General features: G+C 44.6%; 1 protein-coding gene across 2 annotated transcripts in view; it reads right to left on the bottom strand.

Annotated features, from left to right (window-relative positions):
- The window catches only part of IKBKB (inhibitor of nuclear factor kappa B kinase subunit beta), a 49,109-nt gene extending 28,840 nt beyond the window's left edge, over positions 1 to 20,269 (bottom strand). For both annotated transcript variants that reach the window (XM_088455862.1, XM_088455863.1), the window contains exons 1-4: positions 20,174 to 20,269; positions 16,201 to 16,300; positions 13,555 to 13,649; positions 1,893 to 2,010 (exon numbers count right to left, since the gene is read on the bottom strand). In XM_088455862.1, the coding sequence (XP_088311988.1) occupies positions 1,893 to 2,010; positions 13,555 to 13,649; positions 16,201 to 16,299 (312 nt within the window). In that variant the 5' untranslated portion in view covers position 16,300; positions 20,174 to 20,269. The remainder of the gene's footprint in view (positions 1 to 1,892; positions 2,011 to 13,554; positions 13,650 to 16,200; positions 16,301 to 20,173) is intronic.
- Positions 20,270 to 21,161: the final 892 nt, after the last annotated feature.

Raw genomic sequence — 21,161 nt, 5'->3', positions numbered from 1 at the left:
TATTTATTTCTTACACACATTTTGTATGGTATACCACACTTACTGGCGCTACATAAATTCACTGACTCCCTATACAGATTTAGCTCTATACCCTATGCACACATTTATTACAGGATGAAGAATCATATTCTGAGCCTAGGAATATTGCTACATACCTAAGACACATTCATCCTCTAATTAATATCTGCAGAATGCATACCCCATTAATGCCCATATTATTCACAACCCAATGACTGCCAACCATAGATTGCACAGAGATGTCAACACTGCAAACCACACATTGATGAGAGCCACCCATTGGAAACTATATAGTTCCATTATATAATGCACAGTTACTCCCAGTGCCAGTCACATACTGCAAAAGGATATCCCCAGTGCCAGTCGCACACTGCTAATATACTGTACGTCACCAGTGCCAGATAAAAACTGCATAGAAACTCCTTTCCAATTGCTGGATCAATTTCCATGCCCCACTCACCATTAGCCATGCCACTTACCTTGTTCCTGCTGTTCTCCTGTACTCCTACTCTTCACTGCAATGAAGGGGTTCTGGAGTGAAAGCCCTAAGAACATTTCTCTTAGGATAGAAATGTGTTCACAGGGTGGAAAGAACTTGGGCTATTTAGTATTCACTCTAGGTGCAGGGTGCTCAGGACCGTAGCTAGGGTAGTGCGGCCGGTGCCATCGCACAGGGCACCACAGGTCAGGGGGCGCTGTTTGGGCCTGTCAAATTTCTGTTTATTATCATTCTTGCTTGTAGCTTCCTCTTATTTCATCCCTAGTATCTCCTGGCCTCTCCTATCTCTTCCCAGGCCCTTCCCCATGAAGCCATGGCCCTTCTTGGGTGCATTATGTCCCTTTGACAAATTAGGGGGGCGCCAATGCTCTTTCTGGCACAGGGCACCAAAAAGTCTAGTTATGGCTCTGAGGGTGCTGGATCAGTGAGGAGGGCATATTTACATTTTGAAAGGCAAAATTTTGTGTGTGATGTAAAGCTACAGCTACTCTAGCTACAGCGATACATCACATCTAAAATGTTGTCCTAAAATTGAAATATGCCCTCCTCACTGATCGGTACCCTGAACCTAGAGTGAAGACTACTATTAACAATATGTACATATCTGAAGGAGAAGCAGTCGTGAAGCCGACGGACGTAATCCCGAACGCCAGCTTCCCCGACTGTCTAACCCCGGCAAGTGTCTAATGACAGGCGTCGAAATCCCAACGCCTGTCATTAGACCCACGCCGGGAGCCTGACCCGGCTTACCGCTCAAAGGTAAGCCGGGCGCGGTCAGCTGCGGGGCTAGGGGTGGTAAGTTAGGGGCTCCCAGGGGGGGATTTAGGGCTAGGCTAAGGGAAGGGCAGGTTAGGGTTAGGCACCCCCCCGGGAGACTTAGGGTTAGGCTGCAGGGAAGGGGGGGTTAGGGGTTAGGCACCCATACAGGAGGGTTAGGGTTAGGGGGTAGAATTAGGTTAGGCCGCCGGCCGGCAGTAAGTCATACTGATTCCATCTGAAGACAATGGCCTAAATGTAATAGGCTCCCATATGCTGGTCCCTATGCAACTATGGAACTATAGCCGCTAGAATTAAAGAGGCAAATCATTTTACGGCAAAAACAACCTGGTTTTGCCTTAAAACTAATTGCCGATTTAAATCTAGCGGCTACCACGGCAGAATCGCAAAGAGATCAGCAAACTGGAGCCTAATACATTTAGGACTATGTGGTTGTCTTAGGCCTCCAAGCACTATTTGAGTCCCATGCAGCACAGCCATGAGAATGAGATGAGGATGAGTGCACCAATCACTGTTGCTGGCACTATAGTCATCAGTACATGGAACCTTAGGTTCTATGCGGATTGGTCAGATGAATGGACAGAGCAGTACTACACACCTTGCGCAGGTCACCTCCCAAGCAGAACTCCATGGCCAGCAGAGGAAGATCATTGGGCGACAAATTCTGCATCCCTCCAGGTACTTCGCGGGCTGACACCACATTCCTGTGGTTTAATCTGTATATGTAGACAACAACATATAAACCAGTGACAGGAACCAGAAGTGAATAAAAGCTCCTGCTGTACTGAGTACTGGGCCAGAGAGCTCCACTCAAAGTCAGCTTTCAAACAAACACAGGCCCATCAGCATTAACCATTCATAAATTCTAATTATACTGATACAGAAGAAGGTAAAACAGTTCCTTCCTGACCCCCAAAACAGCAGCTGGATTTATTTAATTGACCACTTACCCAATAATATACTCTCCTTATACAAGTTCTAGATCCCCTTTGTAGTAATCAAAACTCAAAAAAACTATTAATGAATTTGCCATCACCACTTCTTACAGTAAAGAACCTTTTCCCATGTGGATGGTGAAACCTAATTTCTTGGCATTTATTGATATGTTATTTATATAGCATACACATATTCTACAGCGCATTACAGAGAAAACTTCACTCATTGACATCAGTACCTGCTTCAGTGGAGCTTACAATCTATATTCCCTACCACATGGACACGCATATATGCACATGCTTTTGCAGTCTGGGAGGAAACCAGAGCAGCCGGACAAAAACCACGCAAACACAGGGAGAACATGCAAACTCCACACCGATAGGACCTTGTTGGAATCAAACCTGTGACCCCTGCGCTGTGAGGCAGCAAGCTAACCATTGCCCAATCCATGGTGCCATTGGCAACTAATTATTCCATGCCCTCGGTATGGTGTTTGGCATAAAAAGTTTGTACAACAAATGTTTGTATTGACCACTTAATCAAATTCATCCAGGTGGGAGTGCAGAACAAACAGGAACTTGAAGACCACATAGAGGGCTACTTGGGAACTACGGGGTTGCTTCTGAGTTGGCAGCAAAGAAAAAAAAAAGTAGTAACATTTACACCTGGAACCAACCATATTGCAATGCAAGGAGTCCTGTATATGCTGTGTATGACGCATACAATGGCTTAGTGTGACCGCTGGTCCTGTATATGCTGTGTATGACGCATATAATGGCTTAGTGTGACCGCTGGTCCTGTATATGCTGTGTATGACGCATACAATGGCTTACAGTGACGGCTGGTCCTGTATATGCTGTGTATGACGCATACAATGGCTTACTGTGATCGCTGGTCCTGTATATGCTGTGTATGACGCATACAATGGCTTACAGTGACTGCTGGTCCTGTATATGCTGTGTATGACGCATACAATGGCTTACAGTGACCGCTGGTCCTGTATATGCTGTGTATGACGCATACAATGGCTTACAGTGACTGCTGGTCCTGTATATGCTGTGTATGACGCATATAACGGCTTAGTGTGACCGATGGTCCTGTATATGCTGTGTATGACGCATATAATGGCTCAGTGTGACCGATGGTCCTGTATATGCTGTGTATGACGCATATAATGGATTACTGTGACCACTGTTCCTGTATATGCTGTGTATGACGCATATAATGGCTTAGTGTGACCGATGGTCCTGTATATGCTGTGTATGATGCATTTAATGGCTTAGGGGGTCATTCAGACCCACTCGCAAGTGGCAGTACTCTCGCAAGTGGGTCGATGTTCCCCACTGTGCATGCGCACGACGGAGGGAGCTCCGTCCTGCGCATGCGCGAGACCCGGACTGCGACAGCCAAGCTGTCGCTCCGGGTATCGCACCAAAGGGGGCGTGCTGTCGATGTTGATTGACAGCACGCCCCCTTTGGTGGGCGTGCCGGAGGCGTTCCCATGGGAACGCCTACCGTCTGAAGCCGGCCCCACTGACATCACTAGTGATGTCAGTGGGAGTGATTTTGGCTCTGATAGAGCCAAAATCACTCTAGGGCTTGTGGCAGGGAGACCCTACCGCAGGGTCTCCGTCGCAAGTCCGATGGTCGCCATGGTCAAGACCATCGCGACCATCTTTTTGGACGCTCGTATATGCTGTGGGTGGTGACCCACAGCTATACGAGCGTCCAGGAGGACGCTCCATTTTAATGGAGGAGGGCCCTGATTCAGAGCGAGCGCTCTGGTCAGAGCGTCCGGCTCTGAATCAGGCCCTTAGTGTGACCGATGGTCCTGTATATGCTGTGTATGACGCATATAATGGATTACTGTGACCACTGGTCCTGTATATGCGGTGTATGACGCATATAATGGATTACTGTGACCACTGGTCCTGTATATGCTGTGTATGACGCATAAAATGGCTTACTGTGATCCCTGGTCCTGTATACAGTGCATCCGGAAAGTATTCACAACACTTCACATTTTGTTATATTACTGCCTTATTCCAAAATGGAATAAATTCATTTTTGTCCTCAAAATTCTACACACAATACAGGTTGAGTCTCCCATATCCAAAATGCTTGGGACCAGGGGTATTTTGGATAACGGAATATTCCGTATTTTGGAATAATTGCATATCATAATGAGATATCTTGGGAATGGGACCCCAATATACACACAGAAAGCATTTATATGTTATATACACCTTATACACACAGCCTGCAGCTCATTTTATACAATATTTTCAATAATTTTGTGGCTCAAGCAAAGTTTGTGTACATACATTTACACCCTATACACAGAGCCTGAAGGTCATTTTATACCATATTTTTAATAATTTGTGCCTTAGACAAAGTTTGTGTACATTGAACCATCAAAAATCAAAGGTTTCATTATCTCAGTCATGCCAAAATTATTCCGTATTTCGGAATATTTGGATATGGGAGACTCAACCTGTACCCCATAATGACAACGTGTAAAAATGTTTTTTAGATTTTTGCAAATTTAATTAAAAAAAATAAAAAAAACACTAAGAAATCACATGTACTTAAGTATTCACAGCATTTGCCATGAAGCACAAAATTGAGCTCAGGTGCATCCTGTTTCCTCTGATCATCCTTGAGATGTTTCTACAGCTTAATTGGAGTCCACCTGTGTTAAATTCAGTTGATTGGACATTATTTTGAAAGGCATAAACCTGTCTATATAAAGGTCCCACACTTGACAGTGCATGTCAGAGCACAAACCAAGCATGAAGTCCAAGGAATTGTCTGTAGACCTCAGATACAGGATTGTCTCAAGGCACAAATCTGGGGAAGGGTACAGAAAAATATTTGCTGCTTTGAAGGTCGCAATGAGCACAGTGGCCTCCATCATCCGTAAATGGAAGAAGTTCGGAACCACCAGGACTTTTCCTAGAGAGTTGGCCGGCCGTCTAAACTGAGCGATCGGGGGAGAAGGGCCCTAGTCAGGGAGGTGACCAAGAACCTGATTGTCACTCTGTCAGAGCTACAGCATTCCTCTGTGGAGAGAGGAGAACATTCAAGAAGGACAAGGCCTGTATGGTAGAGTGGCCAGACGGAAGCCACTCCTTAGTAAAAAGCACATGGCATTCCGTCGAAATGCACCTGAAGGACTCTCAGACCATGAGAGACAAAGATTGAACTCTTTGGCGTGAATGCCAGGTGTTATGTTTGGAGCAAACCAGGCACCGCTCATCACCAGGTCAATACCATCCCTACAAAGCATGGTGGTGGCAGCATCATGCTGTGGGGATGTTCTTCAGCGGCAGGAACTGGGAGACTAGTCAGGATAGAGGGAAAGATGAATGCAGTAATGTACAGAGACATCCTGGATGAAAACCTGCTCCAGATCCTCTTGACCTCAGACTGGGGCGACGGTTCATCTTTCAGCAGGACAACGACCCTAAGCACACAGCCAAGATATCAAAGGAGTTGCTTCAGGACAACTCTGTGAATGTCCTTGCGTGGCCCAGCCAGAGCCCAGACTTGAATCCAATTGAACATCTCTGGAGAGATCTGAAAATGGCTGTGCACCGTCACTTCCCATCCAACCTGATGGAGCTTGAGAGGTGCTGCAAAGAGCAATGGGCGAAACTGCCCAAAGATAGGTGTGCCAAGCTTGTGGCATCTTATTCAAATAGACTTGAGGATGTAATTGCTGCCAAAGGTGCATCAACAAAGTACTGAGCAAAGGTTGTGAATACTTATGTATGTGTGATTTCTAAGTTGTTCTTTTTTCATTAAATTTGCAAAAAAAAATGTTTTACACGTTTGTCATTATGGGGTATTGCGTGTACAATTTTCAGGACAAAAATTAATTTATTCCATTTTGGAATAAAGCTGTAACATAACAATATGTGGAAAAAGTGAAGCGTGGTGAATACTTTCCGGATGCACTGTATGCTGTGTATGACGCATATAATGGCTTACTGTGACCGCTGGTCCTGTATATGCTGTGTATGACACATATAATGGCTTACTGTGATCGCTGGTCCTGTATATGCGGTGTATGATGCATATAATGGCTTACTGTGATCGCTGGTCCTGTATATGCGGTGTATGATGCATATAATGGCTTACTGTGATAGCTGGTCCTGTATATGCTGTGTATGACGCATCTAATGGCTTCCTGTGATCGCTGGTCCTGTATATGCTGTGTATGACGCATATAATGGCTTACTGTGATCGCTGGTCCTGTATATGCGTGTATGATGCATATAATGGCTTATTGTGATCGCTGGTCCTGTATATGCGTGTATGATGCATATAATGGCTTATTGTGATCGCTGGTCCTGTATATGCTGTGTATGACGCATATAATGGCTTCCTGTGATCGCTGGTCCTGTATATGCGGTGTATGACGCCTATAATGGCTTCCTGTGATCACTGGTCCTGTATATGCTGCGTATGACGCATATAATGGCTTACTGTGATCACTGATCCCTTATATGCTGGCATTATGACACACAATACACTTTGTATGATGCATATTAAAGCTGGTTAAGTGCACTCTTCATGGACTGGCCACACTTACTATAATATCAAGCATTTGGAAACCCCCCTCTAGAAATTCTGCATTTGCCACTGATAGTGTACAGCCATGGCCAAAAGTTTTGAGAATGTAGTACAGGTATTGGTTTTCAAAGTCTGATGCTTCAGTTTTTATGATGGCAATTTGCATATTCTCCAGAATGTCATGAAGAGTGATCAGATGAATTGCAATTAATTGCAAAGTCCCTCTTTGCCATGACAATAAACTTAATCCCAAAAACAACATTTCCACTGCATTTCAGCCCTGCCACAAAAGGACCAGCTGACATCATGTCAGTGATTCTCTCGTTAACACAGGTGAGAGTGTTGACCGAGGACAATGCTGGAGATCACTCTGTCATGCTGATTGAGTTAGAATAACAGACTGGTAGCTTTAAAAGGAGCATGGAGCTTGAAATCATTGTTCTTCCTCTGTTAGCCATGGTTACCTGCAAGGAAATGGTGTCAGGTCTAAAGATCTACAGTAAAAAGGTAGACAATGTCTTAATAGACACCACATGTTAGACAGGCAATATAGGTTGACAGGGACAAAAGGTCGACAAGGTCAAAAGGTTGACATGCAAACGGTCGACATGAAAATGGTCGACACTATTAATTTTTTAATTTTTTTGTAAAGTTTAGGCACTTACCGGAGGGTTAGGCACCAGGAGGGAGGGTTGGGATTAGTGTGAGGATTAGGGTTAGAAAAAAAATCATGTGTCAGCATTTTCATGTCGACCTATTGTCCCTGTCGACCTATTGCCTGTCTTACATCTGGTGTCTATCTAGATATTGTATACCTTTTTACTGTAGATCTTTCAATTCATAACCAAGGAAACATGTGCAGTCATCATTCACATGCTAGGATATTGCTGCTAGTAAGATTGCACCTAAATCAACCATTTATCAGATCATCAAGAACTACAAGGAGAGAAGTTCAATAGTTGTGAAGAAGGCTTCAATGAGCCCAAGAACGTCCAGCAAGCGCCAGGACCATCTCCTAATGTGGTTTCAGTTTCTCTGGGTTGATTAAATTGTGTCCTTGTAAAATTCAGGTTTTGTAGTTCCCTTGCAAATTATTATTGAAGTCAAACGTTACAACCACTTGCAAAATATATATAAAATAAAATAAGCTTTCATTTAGAGAAACACTGGTTTTATTGTCCCAATTTATGGGGAACATTGTGAGTTGGGAGCAAAGCAAAATAAAAGAAGTACCTTTGCACTGCAGGTGGGCAAATGAGATTTAGATAGGAGAAGAGGGTGTCCAAACTCAAATCTGCATCTAAAATAATAAAAAAGGTACTTGCAACCCTTCCATGGGAACATTTTTTGTCAAGGTGTAAAGTTACTCCTTTTTTGCGTTTTGGTCGCAACTCAGAATCAGCTCCTATAGCAGAATGGTTAAAATCATCAATCAAGGTGACCACATTTTTCTATGATATAATTTAAATGCTGGATCCTCTCAAGGGTAAGCCTAGAAGCATTTTTCACTGCTTGGCATGAGTGACAAATGAGGACCAGTATACAGGAAACCGTATAAAATAAATAAAAACTAAATTTGGACCATTGTATGTTCAATTTGTTTATTGCAGAAATAAATGTTGGACATTATGGGGAACTGAAACCGAATAAAAACTTCAACATTTCCATGTCAATTAAAAATAATGTATCCTTAAGAGCTTTTAAACATATGTATTTTAGGCAACAAAACAACAACATTAAACAAACACATACGTACAATGCATTACATCAGCACTTTAAAGATTGCTTTAAAAAAAATAAACAAACATTGATCTGGAGAAAAAAAAAAAATATATATATATATATATATACACATACACACGTTGAAGGGCACTCTGTATAGAAGTAGAAAATGGCCGGGGCGCCTTCCAAAAAAGTAAATATAACATGTCAAACGCTCCCATAGGCAAGAAGCAGGCGGCACTCGTCCGGGCTTAGTAAATCCAAGTAAAGAGTTTAATCAGACATAAACCGACGTTTCAAAGCCCCAACTGCCTTTTTATCAATGTGTGACACCTTGATAATAAGGCCATTGGGGCCTTGAAACGTCGGTTTATGTCTGATTAAACTCTTTACTTGGATTTACTAAGCCCGGACGAGTGCCGCCTGCTTCTTGCCTATGGAAGCGTTTGAGATTTTATATATATATATATATATATATATATATATATATATATATATATATAAATAAAACATGTAAGAGTCCGGCACTCTCCTAAAAATATATGTATTGCCCCGGTGCCACAACCAACCATAAAGGTATAATAGACACAAGAAAATAAAACTGAAGGGCACTCGGCAGGACTTTCACAGCCTATATAGATCAATCAAGAACCAGGCAGAGCCAGATGTAACGTCAACGTTTCAGCAGAAGGTGCTTTTATCAAGACATCAAGTCCTGCCGAGTGCCCTTCAGTTTTATTTTCTTGTATGTATATATATATATATATATATATATATTAGGGATGTGCAGGCTCGGTTCTACTCGGTTCCGTTCGGTTCTTTTTACCGGATCTTATTGGGTTTCAGCTGTCACGAGTTTTGGATAGCCAATAAGATTCGGTAAAAAGAACCGAACGGAACCGAGTAGAACCGAGCCTGCACATCCCTAATATATATATATATATATATATATATATATATATATATATATATACATACATATATATATACATACATATATACACACATACATTTAAATGTTGGTGGACATCAATTACATCTTCAGGCTGAAAATGTAATCTAAAACCTGAGTGGAGCCAATTGAAGAGATGACAATTTAAATAAAAAATAAAAAAATATTTACAAACAAAAAAGTTCTTTTTTTTATTTAACAAATATCTTTTTTAACAGCATACTTAAAAAGTTTTGGTGTTAAAAACAAAAACACCTAGGTGAGTCTAGTATCCTCCCAATGTCCATAGGTCCCTATTAACCCTGATCCGCCCAGTGGCAATAGATTACCAAGTAACTATAAATCCCCCAGTGGCTGTAACCCCCACCTCACCAATAGTAATAGATTAAAATGAGAATCTTCTTTCCTGCATTATTCCAAACAGAAGTGTCAATTAAGTAATGCAGATAGATGGCAGCGATTTCACATAATATAGCCGCATCACAAATGGTTTAATCAGAGGCAGCAATACAGGTCTGATAGTCATCCTCATATTTGTTCTATGCCCTGTGCTCGCAGGTTAGCATTATGCTACATTTCATTAAACGCACTCCCGATTCCCTTGTAAATCAATTAGAAATGGCAAGTCACAGATGTCGCGCGTTACCTACTGCAGTATGTGACCTATGTGAAGTACATGAAAGAGTGGGGAAATCATCCTGAACCCCAAAGTATTGGAGACCATTAAATGGTGTCAAATGGGTAATTTTTGCAACTTTTAAAAATGATGGATAAATGATAGCCAGCAAGTTTATTACAGCAAATAAAACAGTTTTTTGGGGGTACATTAAAACCTCTCTATAGTGATATTTAAGTGTGTGTATATACAGGTATGTAAAAAAGTTGAAAAAACACCAAACAAAAAACACATGCAACTCCCATTTGTAAGTTCAAAAACCCCTTTCCCATCTATACAACACCCAACATACTTGTCCCACATCATTTACACCTCCACATACCAGTACCCCATCATTTACTCCTTCACGTACCTGTACCACATCATTTACACCTCCACATACCTGTACTGGGATGTAGTCAAAATACAGATGGCCAGGAAGCCGTCTGACGAAATCCCGACGTCTAAATCCCGATTTGGGACTAAAGACAGGCGTCTGAATTCCAACGCCTATCTTTAGCACCACGACGGAATCCCGACAGACTGCTTCCCGAACGACGAAAAGTCGGCTACTGTTAGCTCTTAGCCATGGGGGGGGGGGGGGGTTAGGTTTAGGCACCCCCGGGAGGACTTCGTGTCAGTCACCCCCCCTGAGAGGGTTAGGATTAGGCACCACCAAGGGAGGGTTAGGGTTGAGGCGGGGGATAGGGTAGGGTTAGCTGACTTACCTGTCCCGTCGGAATTCTTCTTGTTCAGGCTTCCGGGATCAGTATTTTACTCGGCGGCTATTTAGCCACCGGGATTTCATACCCAACCCCCTGTACCACATAATTTACACCTCCACATACCTGTCTCCCATCATTTACACCTCCACCTACCTGTCCCCATCATTTACACCTCCACGTACCTGTCCCCCATCATTTACACCTCCATGTACCTATCCTCCATCATTTACACCTCCACCTACCTGTTCCCATCATTTACACCTTCTTGTACCCGTCCCCCATCATTTACACCTCCTTGTACGTGTCCTCCATCATTTACACATCCACCTACCTGTTCCCATCATTTACACCTCCACGTACCTGTCCCCCATCATTTACACCTCCACCTACTTGTCCCCCATCATTTACATCTTCACATACCTGTCCCCATCATTTACACCTCCACCTACCTGTCCCCCATCATTTACACCTCCACCTACCTGTCCCCATCATTTACACCTCCACGTACCTGTCCCCCATCATTTACACCTTCACATACCTGTCCTCCATCATTTACACCTTCACATACCTGTCCTCCATCATTTACACCTCCACGTACCTGTCCCCCATCATTTACACCTCCACGTACCTGTCCCCCATCATTTACACCTCCATGTACCTGTCCCCCATCATTTACACCTCCATGTACCTGTCCCCCATCATTTACACCTCCATGTACCTGTCCCCCATCATTTACACCTCCACCTACTTGTCCCCCATCATTTACACCTCCACCTACTTGTCCCCCATCATTTACACCTAAACATACCTGTCCCCATCATTTACACCTCCACCTACCTGTTCCCATCATTTACATCTCCACATACCTGTTCCCCATCATTTACACCTCCACGTAACTGTCCCCCATCATTTACACCTCCACCTACTTGTCCCCCATCATTTACACCTCCACGTACCTGTCCCCCATCATTTACACCTCCACCTACCTGTCCCCCATCATTTACACCTCCACCTACCTGTTCCCCATCATTTACACCTCCACCTACCTGTTCCCATCATTTACACCTTCACATACCTGTCCCCCATCATTTACACCTCCACATACCTGTCCCCATCATTTACACCTTCACATACCTGTCCCACATCATTTACACCTCCACATACCTGTCCCACATCATTTACATCTTCACATACCTGTCCCCCATCATTTACATCTCCACATACCTGTCCCCCATCATTTACATCTCCACATACCTGTCCCCCATCATTACAACCATTTTTCTGCTTTTTAGGGAAAATCACCTAAAAAATGACATGTTTTAACTGGCCATATTTTTCCATTTTAAAACCTCTAAATACATGTATTATACATTGGGAAGGGTGTCACACAGGTAATGCAGTGTGTCCCGAAATTACTGCCTTAAAATAAGGATTATCTCTATTTTTCACCTAGTCTCGAGCTACAAACTAAAATCCGCATCCACTCCCATTGAGACCTATGTTTACATAGGGGCTGACTCAGCAGACCCAGTCTTGCGAGTGTGCAGAATGGGTCCTATGTAATCGCATGCAGGCCCTGTCAATCAGGCAGAGGCATTTAAGGGGCAACCAGCGTTCCCGGAAATGGGGGCATGTCCACCCAGTTTTCCGGGAGAGGCCAGGCCAGGGACTGAGGCTTACTCAGCTGGCTGCCGGCAAGGTGCCGTCCACCATCGCGACCATCCCAGCCTGCTACCTCAGCCACAGTACTGGGATCGCAAATGCAGCAGCGGGGGTTGTACACCTCCTGCTGCATTTGCAAATTTGCAAGGACGGAATTGCAAAGCTGCCTGCGTGCATACATCATATATCTATAGCCTGCGTGCATACATCATATATCTATAGCCTGCATGCAGCTATACAATACCATCCACTGCTCAATCATCTCCATAATGCGGATTTATAACTGAATAGCAAAGAGTCAGGAAGGAGGCTTTAATCTGCGTTAAGCAATTTTCGGCCAACTCACGGCTAATTGAATTGGCCACGTTGTATCTATTCCTATAATTAGTGGAGGACACTATGGGGGTGATTGAGCCTGGGATTGCTACAATTTCCATTTTTAGTGTGGATTTTGTCTTTTCCCCTGTGATTTAAAATCGGCAATTGTCATTCCATGGATCAATGCAATTAGAATTTATGACAGGTTCTACTGGATAGACCTGTGCATTTTTCAGCCTCTCTATTCGTTCTCATTGTTGACCGGTGGCAAGACTTTACCCGGAAGGTAGACCCGGAAGACAGGGTCTATTTACTAAGCCTTGGATGGAGATAAAGTACCAACCAACCAGCTCCTTTCATTTTTCAAACACAGCCTGTGACATGGCAGTTGGGAGCTGATTGGCTGGTACTTTATGCCCATTCACTGTATCTCCATGCAGGGCTTAGTAAACAGACTGAGTCATGTCAGTGGTAGCAAGTGATGAGGACAAATAAAAGAAGAAAGTTGCCTCCTATTATGCATTCATCCTTCAGCCCCATTTAGCTATTGCTCTATTTGTGGTATTGGTCCATTACTTCCTCTGTATCAGGTTTTTTTTTTAAATGTCTTAAAAGGCTTCAAAATGTGAACAGAAAACTAAAATAGAGAAAAGAAAAAAACAGACAGATGGTACAAGGGAGAAGGAGGAATAAAAGCTATAGAAGGTCTCACTTTTTCATGATCTGAATCTCCAGGCACCATCGCTCCCGATTCTTGGGAGTCAACTCCTGCCGGCACTGTTTTATGGCGACTTCTTCACCAGTATCCTATGGAGGCAGGAGAGACGGAGTGAAAGATGTACAAAGTAAAATAACAGAGGGTTTACAGATGTGCAATATGTGAGCATGGCAAGGGAATGGATGGTGACAATTGACAGAGGGTGAGAGCAGAGGGGACAGGGACACGCAGAGGGTGAGTGAAGAGGACAGGGACGTACAGAGGGTGAGTGAAGAGGACAGGGACGTGCAGAAGGTGAGTGAAGGGGACAGGGCTGCAGGGCCGCCAAGAGCCAAGGCGGGCCCTGGTAATAGGGGGCGTGGCCTAATCTCAGGCGGCGTGGCCATGCCCCCTTACCGAAAAAAATAAATAAAAGAGATTTGCAGCCGGGGAGGGGGGCACTCTGAGCCCCCTCAGCCCGGAGCAAAGCCAGGGGGGGCGCGATCAATGTGATCGCTCCCCCGAACAGGCATAGGAGACTGCTGTGGCTGCTGCTCAGCAGCCACGAGCAGTCTCCAACTGCAGCTCAGCACACGCTGTGTGCTGGGCTGCTGTGAGGGAGGGGGGGCGGCGTCGGACACGGGCCCCCGCCGGGCACCTCAGGAAGCCCGGGCCATCTGTACCCGCTCCCCCCCCCTCTCGGCACCCCTGCAGGGACGTGCAGAAGGTGAGAGTGGAAGGGACAGAGACGTGCAGAAGGTGAGTGAGAAGGGGACAGGGACGTGCAGAAGGTGAGTGAGAAGGGGACAGGGACGTGCAGAAGGTGAGTGAGAAGGGGGACAGGGATGTGCAGAAGGTGAGTGAGAAGGGGGACAGGGATGTGCAGAAGGTGAGTGAGAAGGGGACAGGGACGTGCAGAAGGTGAGAGTGAAGGGGACAGGGACGTGCAGAAGGTGAGTGAGAAGGGGGACAGGGACGTGCAGAAGGTGAGTGAGAAGGGGGACAGGGACGTGCAGAAGGTGAGTGAGAAGGGGGACAGGGACGTGCAGAAGGTGAGAGTGAAGGGGACAGGGACGTGCAGAAGGTGAGTGAGAAGGGGGACAGGGACGTGCAGAAGGTGAGTGAGAAGGGGGACAGGGACGTGCAGAAGGTGAGTGAGAAGGGGGACAGGGACGTGCAGAAGGTGAGAGTGAAGGGGACAGGGACGTGCAGAAGGTGAGTGAGAAGGGGGACAGGGACGTGCAGAAGGTGAGAGTGGAAGGGACAGAAACTTGCAGAAGGTGAGTGAGAAGGGGACAGGGACGTGCAGAAGGTGAGTGAGAAGGGGACAGGGACGTGCAGAAGGTGAGAGTGAAGGGGACAGGGATGTGCAGAAGGTGAGTGAGAAGGGGGACAGGGACGTGCAGAAGGTGAGAGTGGAAGGGACAGAGACTTGCAGAAGGTGAGTGAGAAGGGGACAGAGATGTGCAGAAGGTGAGAGTGAAGGGGACAGAGATGTGCAGAAGGTGAGTGAGAAGGGGACAGAGAGGTGCAGAAGGTGAGAGTTGTGCTTTGCCATCATCCTAAGGTTCAGTTATGTGGTGGTGACTAGGGTTGTGCTTCTGTATGTCCATGTACTTTACAACTGGCAGCCACCATCACTAGTTTTGTCTATCACATTGACCATAAAGAATTTCAATTGATAATGGATCACCAACCCGTGGTACCCTGAAAGTGCCCCCTGGCACACCACTGCTATAAGCTAATCTTTCCAGTATGCAGTGATGATACAATAGGCCCACACTTCAAGGCCAGCCAAATCAAGAAATTCATAATTACCCTGGCACATGGATACAGTTGCACTGGAAACCATCTATCAAAGTCCTTATGGATATCTTCAGCCTAATGGTCCCAATTCCAGGGAGAAATAATTTAAACTCTCTATTCCTCCCAGTTACTGAGGCCGACCTGTAACATTTGCTCAAGGTGTGATATTATTGTTCCCTTCTTGTATTATATTGTAATGTACAGAGATTTATTCTGTAAAAGTTCTTTAGCCATTTTTTGGATTACTGTTATACAGTATAATAAATATAACAATGTAAATTGTAAGACATCGGTGTGCAAATATGTTCCCACCCACAATACCAGGGCCATAAGTGAGGCTGTGAGGATGCCCCAATAAGCACTGATCACGTACAGGAATCATTACTGGCCGTCTCCAAGCACACCGCTTACTGGTTAATGTAGGTTTATATGGCCCAGGCACCAGTGTCCTAAAAACCAGACAGTGGCTCCCATGGCACTATTACAGAGGTCACAGCCACTCTCATATAATGGAACCCTGGTAATGACATTACTAAGGTTTCTTTCAAAGATAGGACCACGGCTCTGACCACTTTAATGGCACAGCCTACCATAACACTGTGCCTGTGAGCGCTAATCAACTGGTTTATCTTGTCCCCGGCAAATGAGGCTGTCTCTACAAACAGGCAGAAAGGAAGACATCATCTTGTGTTTAGCTCGCCAATAGTCCAGCCTTGTAGGGCAATGTGACAATGACACACAATACCTCAACATATCATAAGAATGGCATGGAGATAGGGCAGCATTCTGCAATAAGGCACTACAAGGTAACATAAGGTGCCACATCTAAATTAGTAGAGAATCTCTGCTCCTCACCCGGTTGAGCCAGCGAAGTACGTATCCAAATCCTCCAGTCCCCAGCCGCTCCTTCATTTCCCAAGGTCCACAGCTTTGTGTGTGTGAAGGGGGAGGCATCCTAGGGACATCAGTTTAATAATATTGTAATTGACAATAGTAGGGGAGCACAACAAGCAAACACTCACAGCAATACTGTAACATAAACAGAAAGGTAACTGCTAATGTTCAGAAATGTAGACAGTAACAGAGGCAGATATTCTGGAATTGTACAAAAAACATATGGTGTAGGACAGGGGTCTTCAAACTTGGCCCTCCAGCTGCTGTGGAACTACACATCCCAGCATGCACTGCCACCTTTTTGATATAACAGCATGCTAAAACTATGGCAGTGCAGGCTGGGATGTGTAGTTCCACAGCAGCTGGAGGGCCAAGGTTGAAGACCCCTGGTGTAGGATATCAAGTACCTAGTCGTGCTATATACACCCACTAACCAGATAGTTTCTGGAGAAAAAATGTTGGTGTAAGGTAAATTAAGGGTTTAAATATAAACAGATAAAGGGAAGAATTACATTCTCTTCACGGGGGGGTCTGGTAGACAGTTCATGTTCTACATGAATACAGCCCTAAGTGTACGAGGCTGAAGTTGGCTTCTTATTCGGCCAGCTTCTTATTCATTTCTTATTCAAGCTCCAGGTTCTTATTCACTTCTTAATAATTTTCCAGCTTCTTATTCAGAGAATGTTATATTAAAACATTTAAATAAAGTTAGATCACTAAACTAACACTATGGAAGCAAAGAATTGTGTCGCTTACACAGTTTCCAATTGTTATTTTCATGGCACAATAAGGATTTGGGCATGAATAGGGCAGTACAGCTGACACAGGCACCAGATTATCTCATGTTGAATAAGAAGCTGTAGTTGTGCAGGGGTTAACTAGCTTTGGTCATCAAATGTTACACTTGAAACCCACAGAGGTTGGTCTGGTACATATGACCCACTTGCCATTTCCTTTGACCAACAAAGATTTTGGTAGGAATAGGGCAGTAAAGCGGGCACAGGCACCACATTTTGGCATTTTGAATAAGAAGCTGTAGTTGTGCAGGGGTTAACTAGCTTCGGTCATCAAATGTTACACTTGAAACCCACAGAGTGTGGTCAGGTACATATGACCCACTTGCCATTTCCCTTGACCAACAAGGATGTCGGCATGAATAGGGCAGGAAATCCCGATGGGAAGAAACGCCTCAGGGTCCTACATCAGTGGTCATTGAGCACCAGCACAAGAGACACTCTTTGTCCAGCAGGACTTTTTACAACTTTTGGACAACTATTCTGTCATTATTGCCAGTCCTGAAATAACGGAGAGGTTGAGATATTATAGTCCTACTAGGGCACATTATCATATTAATACACCTCGGCCGGGTGTCACAGATATCCCCGGAAAACCATGTGGAGAGGCCGCGTATTGCTGGGAAGTATCAGGCGAGCCGTAGCGTGGAGAGTGAACGCCACAGACAGAGCCAGTTAAGTCGGGGGTCTGTTTCTCATCAGGACGTACAATCATACCTCTGCCGGGTGTCACGAACATCCCCGGACACCGCGTGGAGAGGCCGTGTGTTACTGAGAGGCATCGGGTGAGCCGCAGCGTGGAGAGTGACCGCCACAAATAGAGCCGGTGGAGTTGGGGATTTGTCTCCCACCACTGTGGGACAATACAGGTACCACTTAGGTCACTACACACAAGCGGGTGATCACCGGGTGCCGTAAGCTGGGACTGAGTTTGAGTGAGAGGTCCCTGCCAGACGGCAGTCAGGACTGGGAGGCTGGTGGTAAGAGCTTACATCTTTACCATTATATGGAGAAACCTCGAATCTCCCGTGCGGGTCACGGTGAGATTTGGACAGTGTTTGTCTAAATAAATCGGGAGATTGATATACAAAGAGGAACATTGAATTTATTGAGCCCTTTTGTATTTCCCTTTTTTTACCCGGATCCTATATAAGATATTCAGCACGAGCCTGGACAGCTGATCATCAGTGCTACCAGTGAATAGTTACCAGCTGCCCACAGCTCGAACGACCACTCGGGTGATGGTCGCGATGGTCAGAGACCATCGCGACTATCGGGGCTTACGACGAGACCCTAGGGTAGGGTCTCACTTGTCGTAAGCCCTAGAGAGCTTCTGGCTCTGTCAGAGCCGGAAGCTCTCCACTGACATCACTAGTGATGTCAGTGGGGCCTCCCCCAACCGGCAGGCGTTCCCATGGGAACGCCTCCGTTTGGGCTGCCACCCCCCCAGCCCGCCTTCCAAACGGGGCGAGCTGTCAATCAACATCGACAGCTCACCCCCTTTGGATCGAGACCCGCTACGACCGGCGCGGTCGGTCGTAGCGGGTCTCACGCATACGCACGACGGCACCGTCGTGCGCATGCTCTGTGGGGGGCCATCGACCCGGTCCGAGCACATCGGCGCTAACGACCGGGTCTGAATGACCCCCTTAGTCTCTGTGCTGTTTCAAACAACTCACGACATTTGTTACAGTATCATTTATTGTTCATCAATATACAATGTATATTTTGTAGTAGTGTCTCATAGTGTACTATGTTGTTTACATGTGTATTATTTATTTTAGTAAATAAAAGGTAATATTTTTATCTGACATAACTGAATATCATTGTATCCAAGTAATATCAATTTAGTTGCAGGTGTCCCACAGCGCTGTTATTTTTCTTCTTTCAACTTACAATGTGTCACTACAAAGAGATGTGTAGAATATATGCTATGAAAGAACATAACATTGTGACACAATAAAGTGATATGAAGAGCATACTACAGTATGGGGTAGCAACAATGTGACCTCAGGTGTACATTCTGAAGAGGTGTCTTATAATATATGGAGCATACATTTTCAGGAGGCCTATTACATTGTGACAACGTAACATGGAATGAATATTTAGAGGATGCCTATTAAAATGTGACATAATAAAGCTTCATTATTCATTTACTAACCACACAATATCAGAATGTGCAGATCACTTCATTATCGCATGATAACCTATTCACACATCACAACTCTTTACAGGAGTAGTTCCCAAAGTCAAACACTCTGGGCACTTTTGTTGGGAACTGCCCTTTTACAAACACTCTGGGCACTTTTGTTGGGAACTGCCCTTTTACAAACACTCTGGGCACTTTTGTTGGGAACTGCCCTTTTACAAACACTCTGGGCACTTTTGTTGGGAACTGCCCTTTTACAAACACTCTGGACAATTTTTGTTGTGACGTGATGGAAAGTGGACAAATGTCGCATCAAAGACCTGCATACTGGCAACTTACCACTAACCTACATTCATTTCAACTTTAATTTTATTGTTCTCTTAAAATACTGCTGGTTAGCGCATAGTTTATGTTCTAAAAATATCAAGGGTCATATTTGTGTACTATAATATTTTCATCAGAGATATGAGAACATAAATATGCCCTTAGAAGGTGCAAAAGGCATGCCACAAATATATAAGATGACTCTGAGTGTCCCTGAGTCATGCTCACAAAGATCCTTTTGTAAATCTGATCTGTGACACAAAACTCCAGGTTTGCAGGTGGAAGTACTATACCAGGAATTGGGGTGCACCTACCAGCATTCAGCAAAGGTCACCCCAAAACTCCTATCAGAGGAAGCAAATGTTGGGACCCAACAAAGTAGTCTCCAAACTATAGTGGTATAAAAACGGGCACATCTGCGCAAATAACAGACACATGGCATCATACAAAAAAGCAATTGCTCAACACAGCCGCATTACTGCAGCAGAGTACACACTCAAGTAGCACAATGCAGGTACATGTAACAAATAGGACCTTATTTACTAATAATGTGTGTATTACAGCAGCCAATCGGGAAACTACTAATTCGATGAGACACAACACACCACACCACACCACACACAAAGACCAGGTTCATGCAGTCAGACTCAGAGTGGACTCTTCATACCTGGCGGCTCATGTACAAGGCCCAGGCAGCGGGCTCAGCAGCTGGGTACAGTGTGATGATTTGTGAGATGTGTTTGTATTGTGCCCAGCACTTCCTCATTCCTGACAGGTGACGTCACATGTGGGCGTGGTCACACTTAAAGGAACAGTGGCAGTGTGGGCTCTGGGTGCCGTCACTACCACTGAAATTACAGCAGTAGTTCCCGGTATGCTGATGACGTCAGGGTACAAATACTGAGGGGGATCTATCCACTACCTTTCCGGGTAATGCCTGGGCTGGCGCAGTACACAGGCTGACATTTGCTTAGAGTTTACGAAAACTTTGGGGTAGATAGATTAAAGTTAATGTATAATAAAGGAACAGTTTTAAAATTTATATAACTTAGGCTGGGTACACACCTACACAATATCGGCCCGATGTGGCCGATTTAGCCAAATCGGAATGACAATCGGACATTTCGCGCAATGTGTATACAAAATTTGCGCACTCCCACGATCGCATGCAATATCGCGTGATTGGCCATGCTGTACGGCTAATCACCTGATATCGCATGCGACGCCATACATATTAATGAAGGAAGGAACAAGTGATCATTACGTCATTCATTAAATCGTGTAGTGTGTACCGGCAATCATGCGATGTACAGGGTGAAGGAAAATTGCTCTGAACATTGGCACGATTGCCGGTCGTTCAGCTGTGTACCCACCCTTACAGTGTTAATGAATAGAGCAATTGTTTGTAAATGTCTGTGTGTCATTATTATATATGATTGTGCAGCAAGGAGATCTGAGGTCTTTTATAATGTGAATATGGAACACGGTTGACAGAATAACAGCAAAAATACAGCCCAACATATTTTAAATATTGTGTAGTTGCCATAGGATATTTGAACGAATTTAGGGTTTTTTTTAGGCTGATGAATTCAAAAATGAAAGTAGTTTATTCGAATTTGCTCTAGTTCTTGAGATAATGGATACCCTCAAGTAAT

This window comes from Taudactylus pleione, unplaced genomic scaffold, assembly GCF_031769625.1.
Source record: "Taudactylus pleione unplaced genomic scaffold, aTauple2 ptg000676l, whole genome shotgun sequence".
Classification (NCBI taxonomy): domain Eukaryota; kingdom Metazoa; phylum Chordata; class Amphibia; order Anura; family Myobatrachidae; genus Taudactylus; species Taudactylus pleione.
Note: the sequence above shows the minus strand (reverse complement) of the source record. Positions and strands in the feature narration are given on the sequence as shown.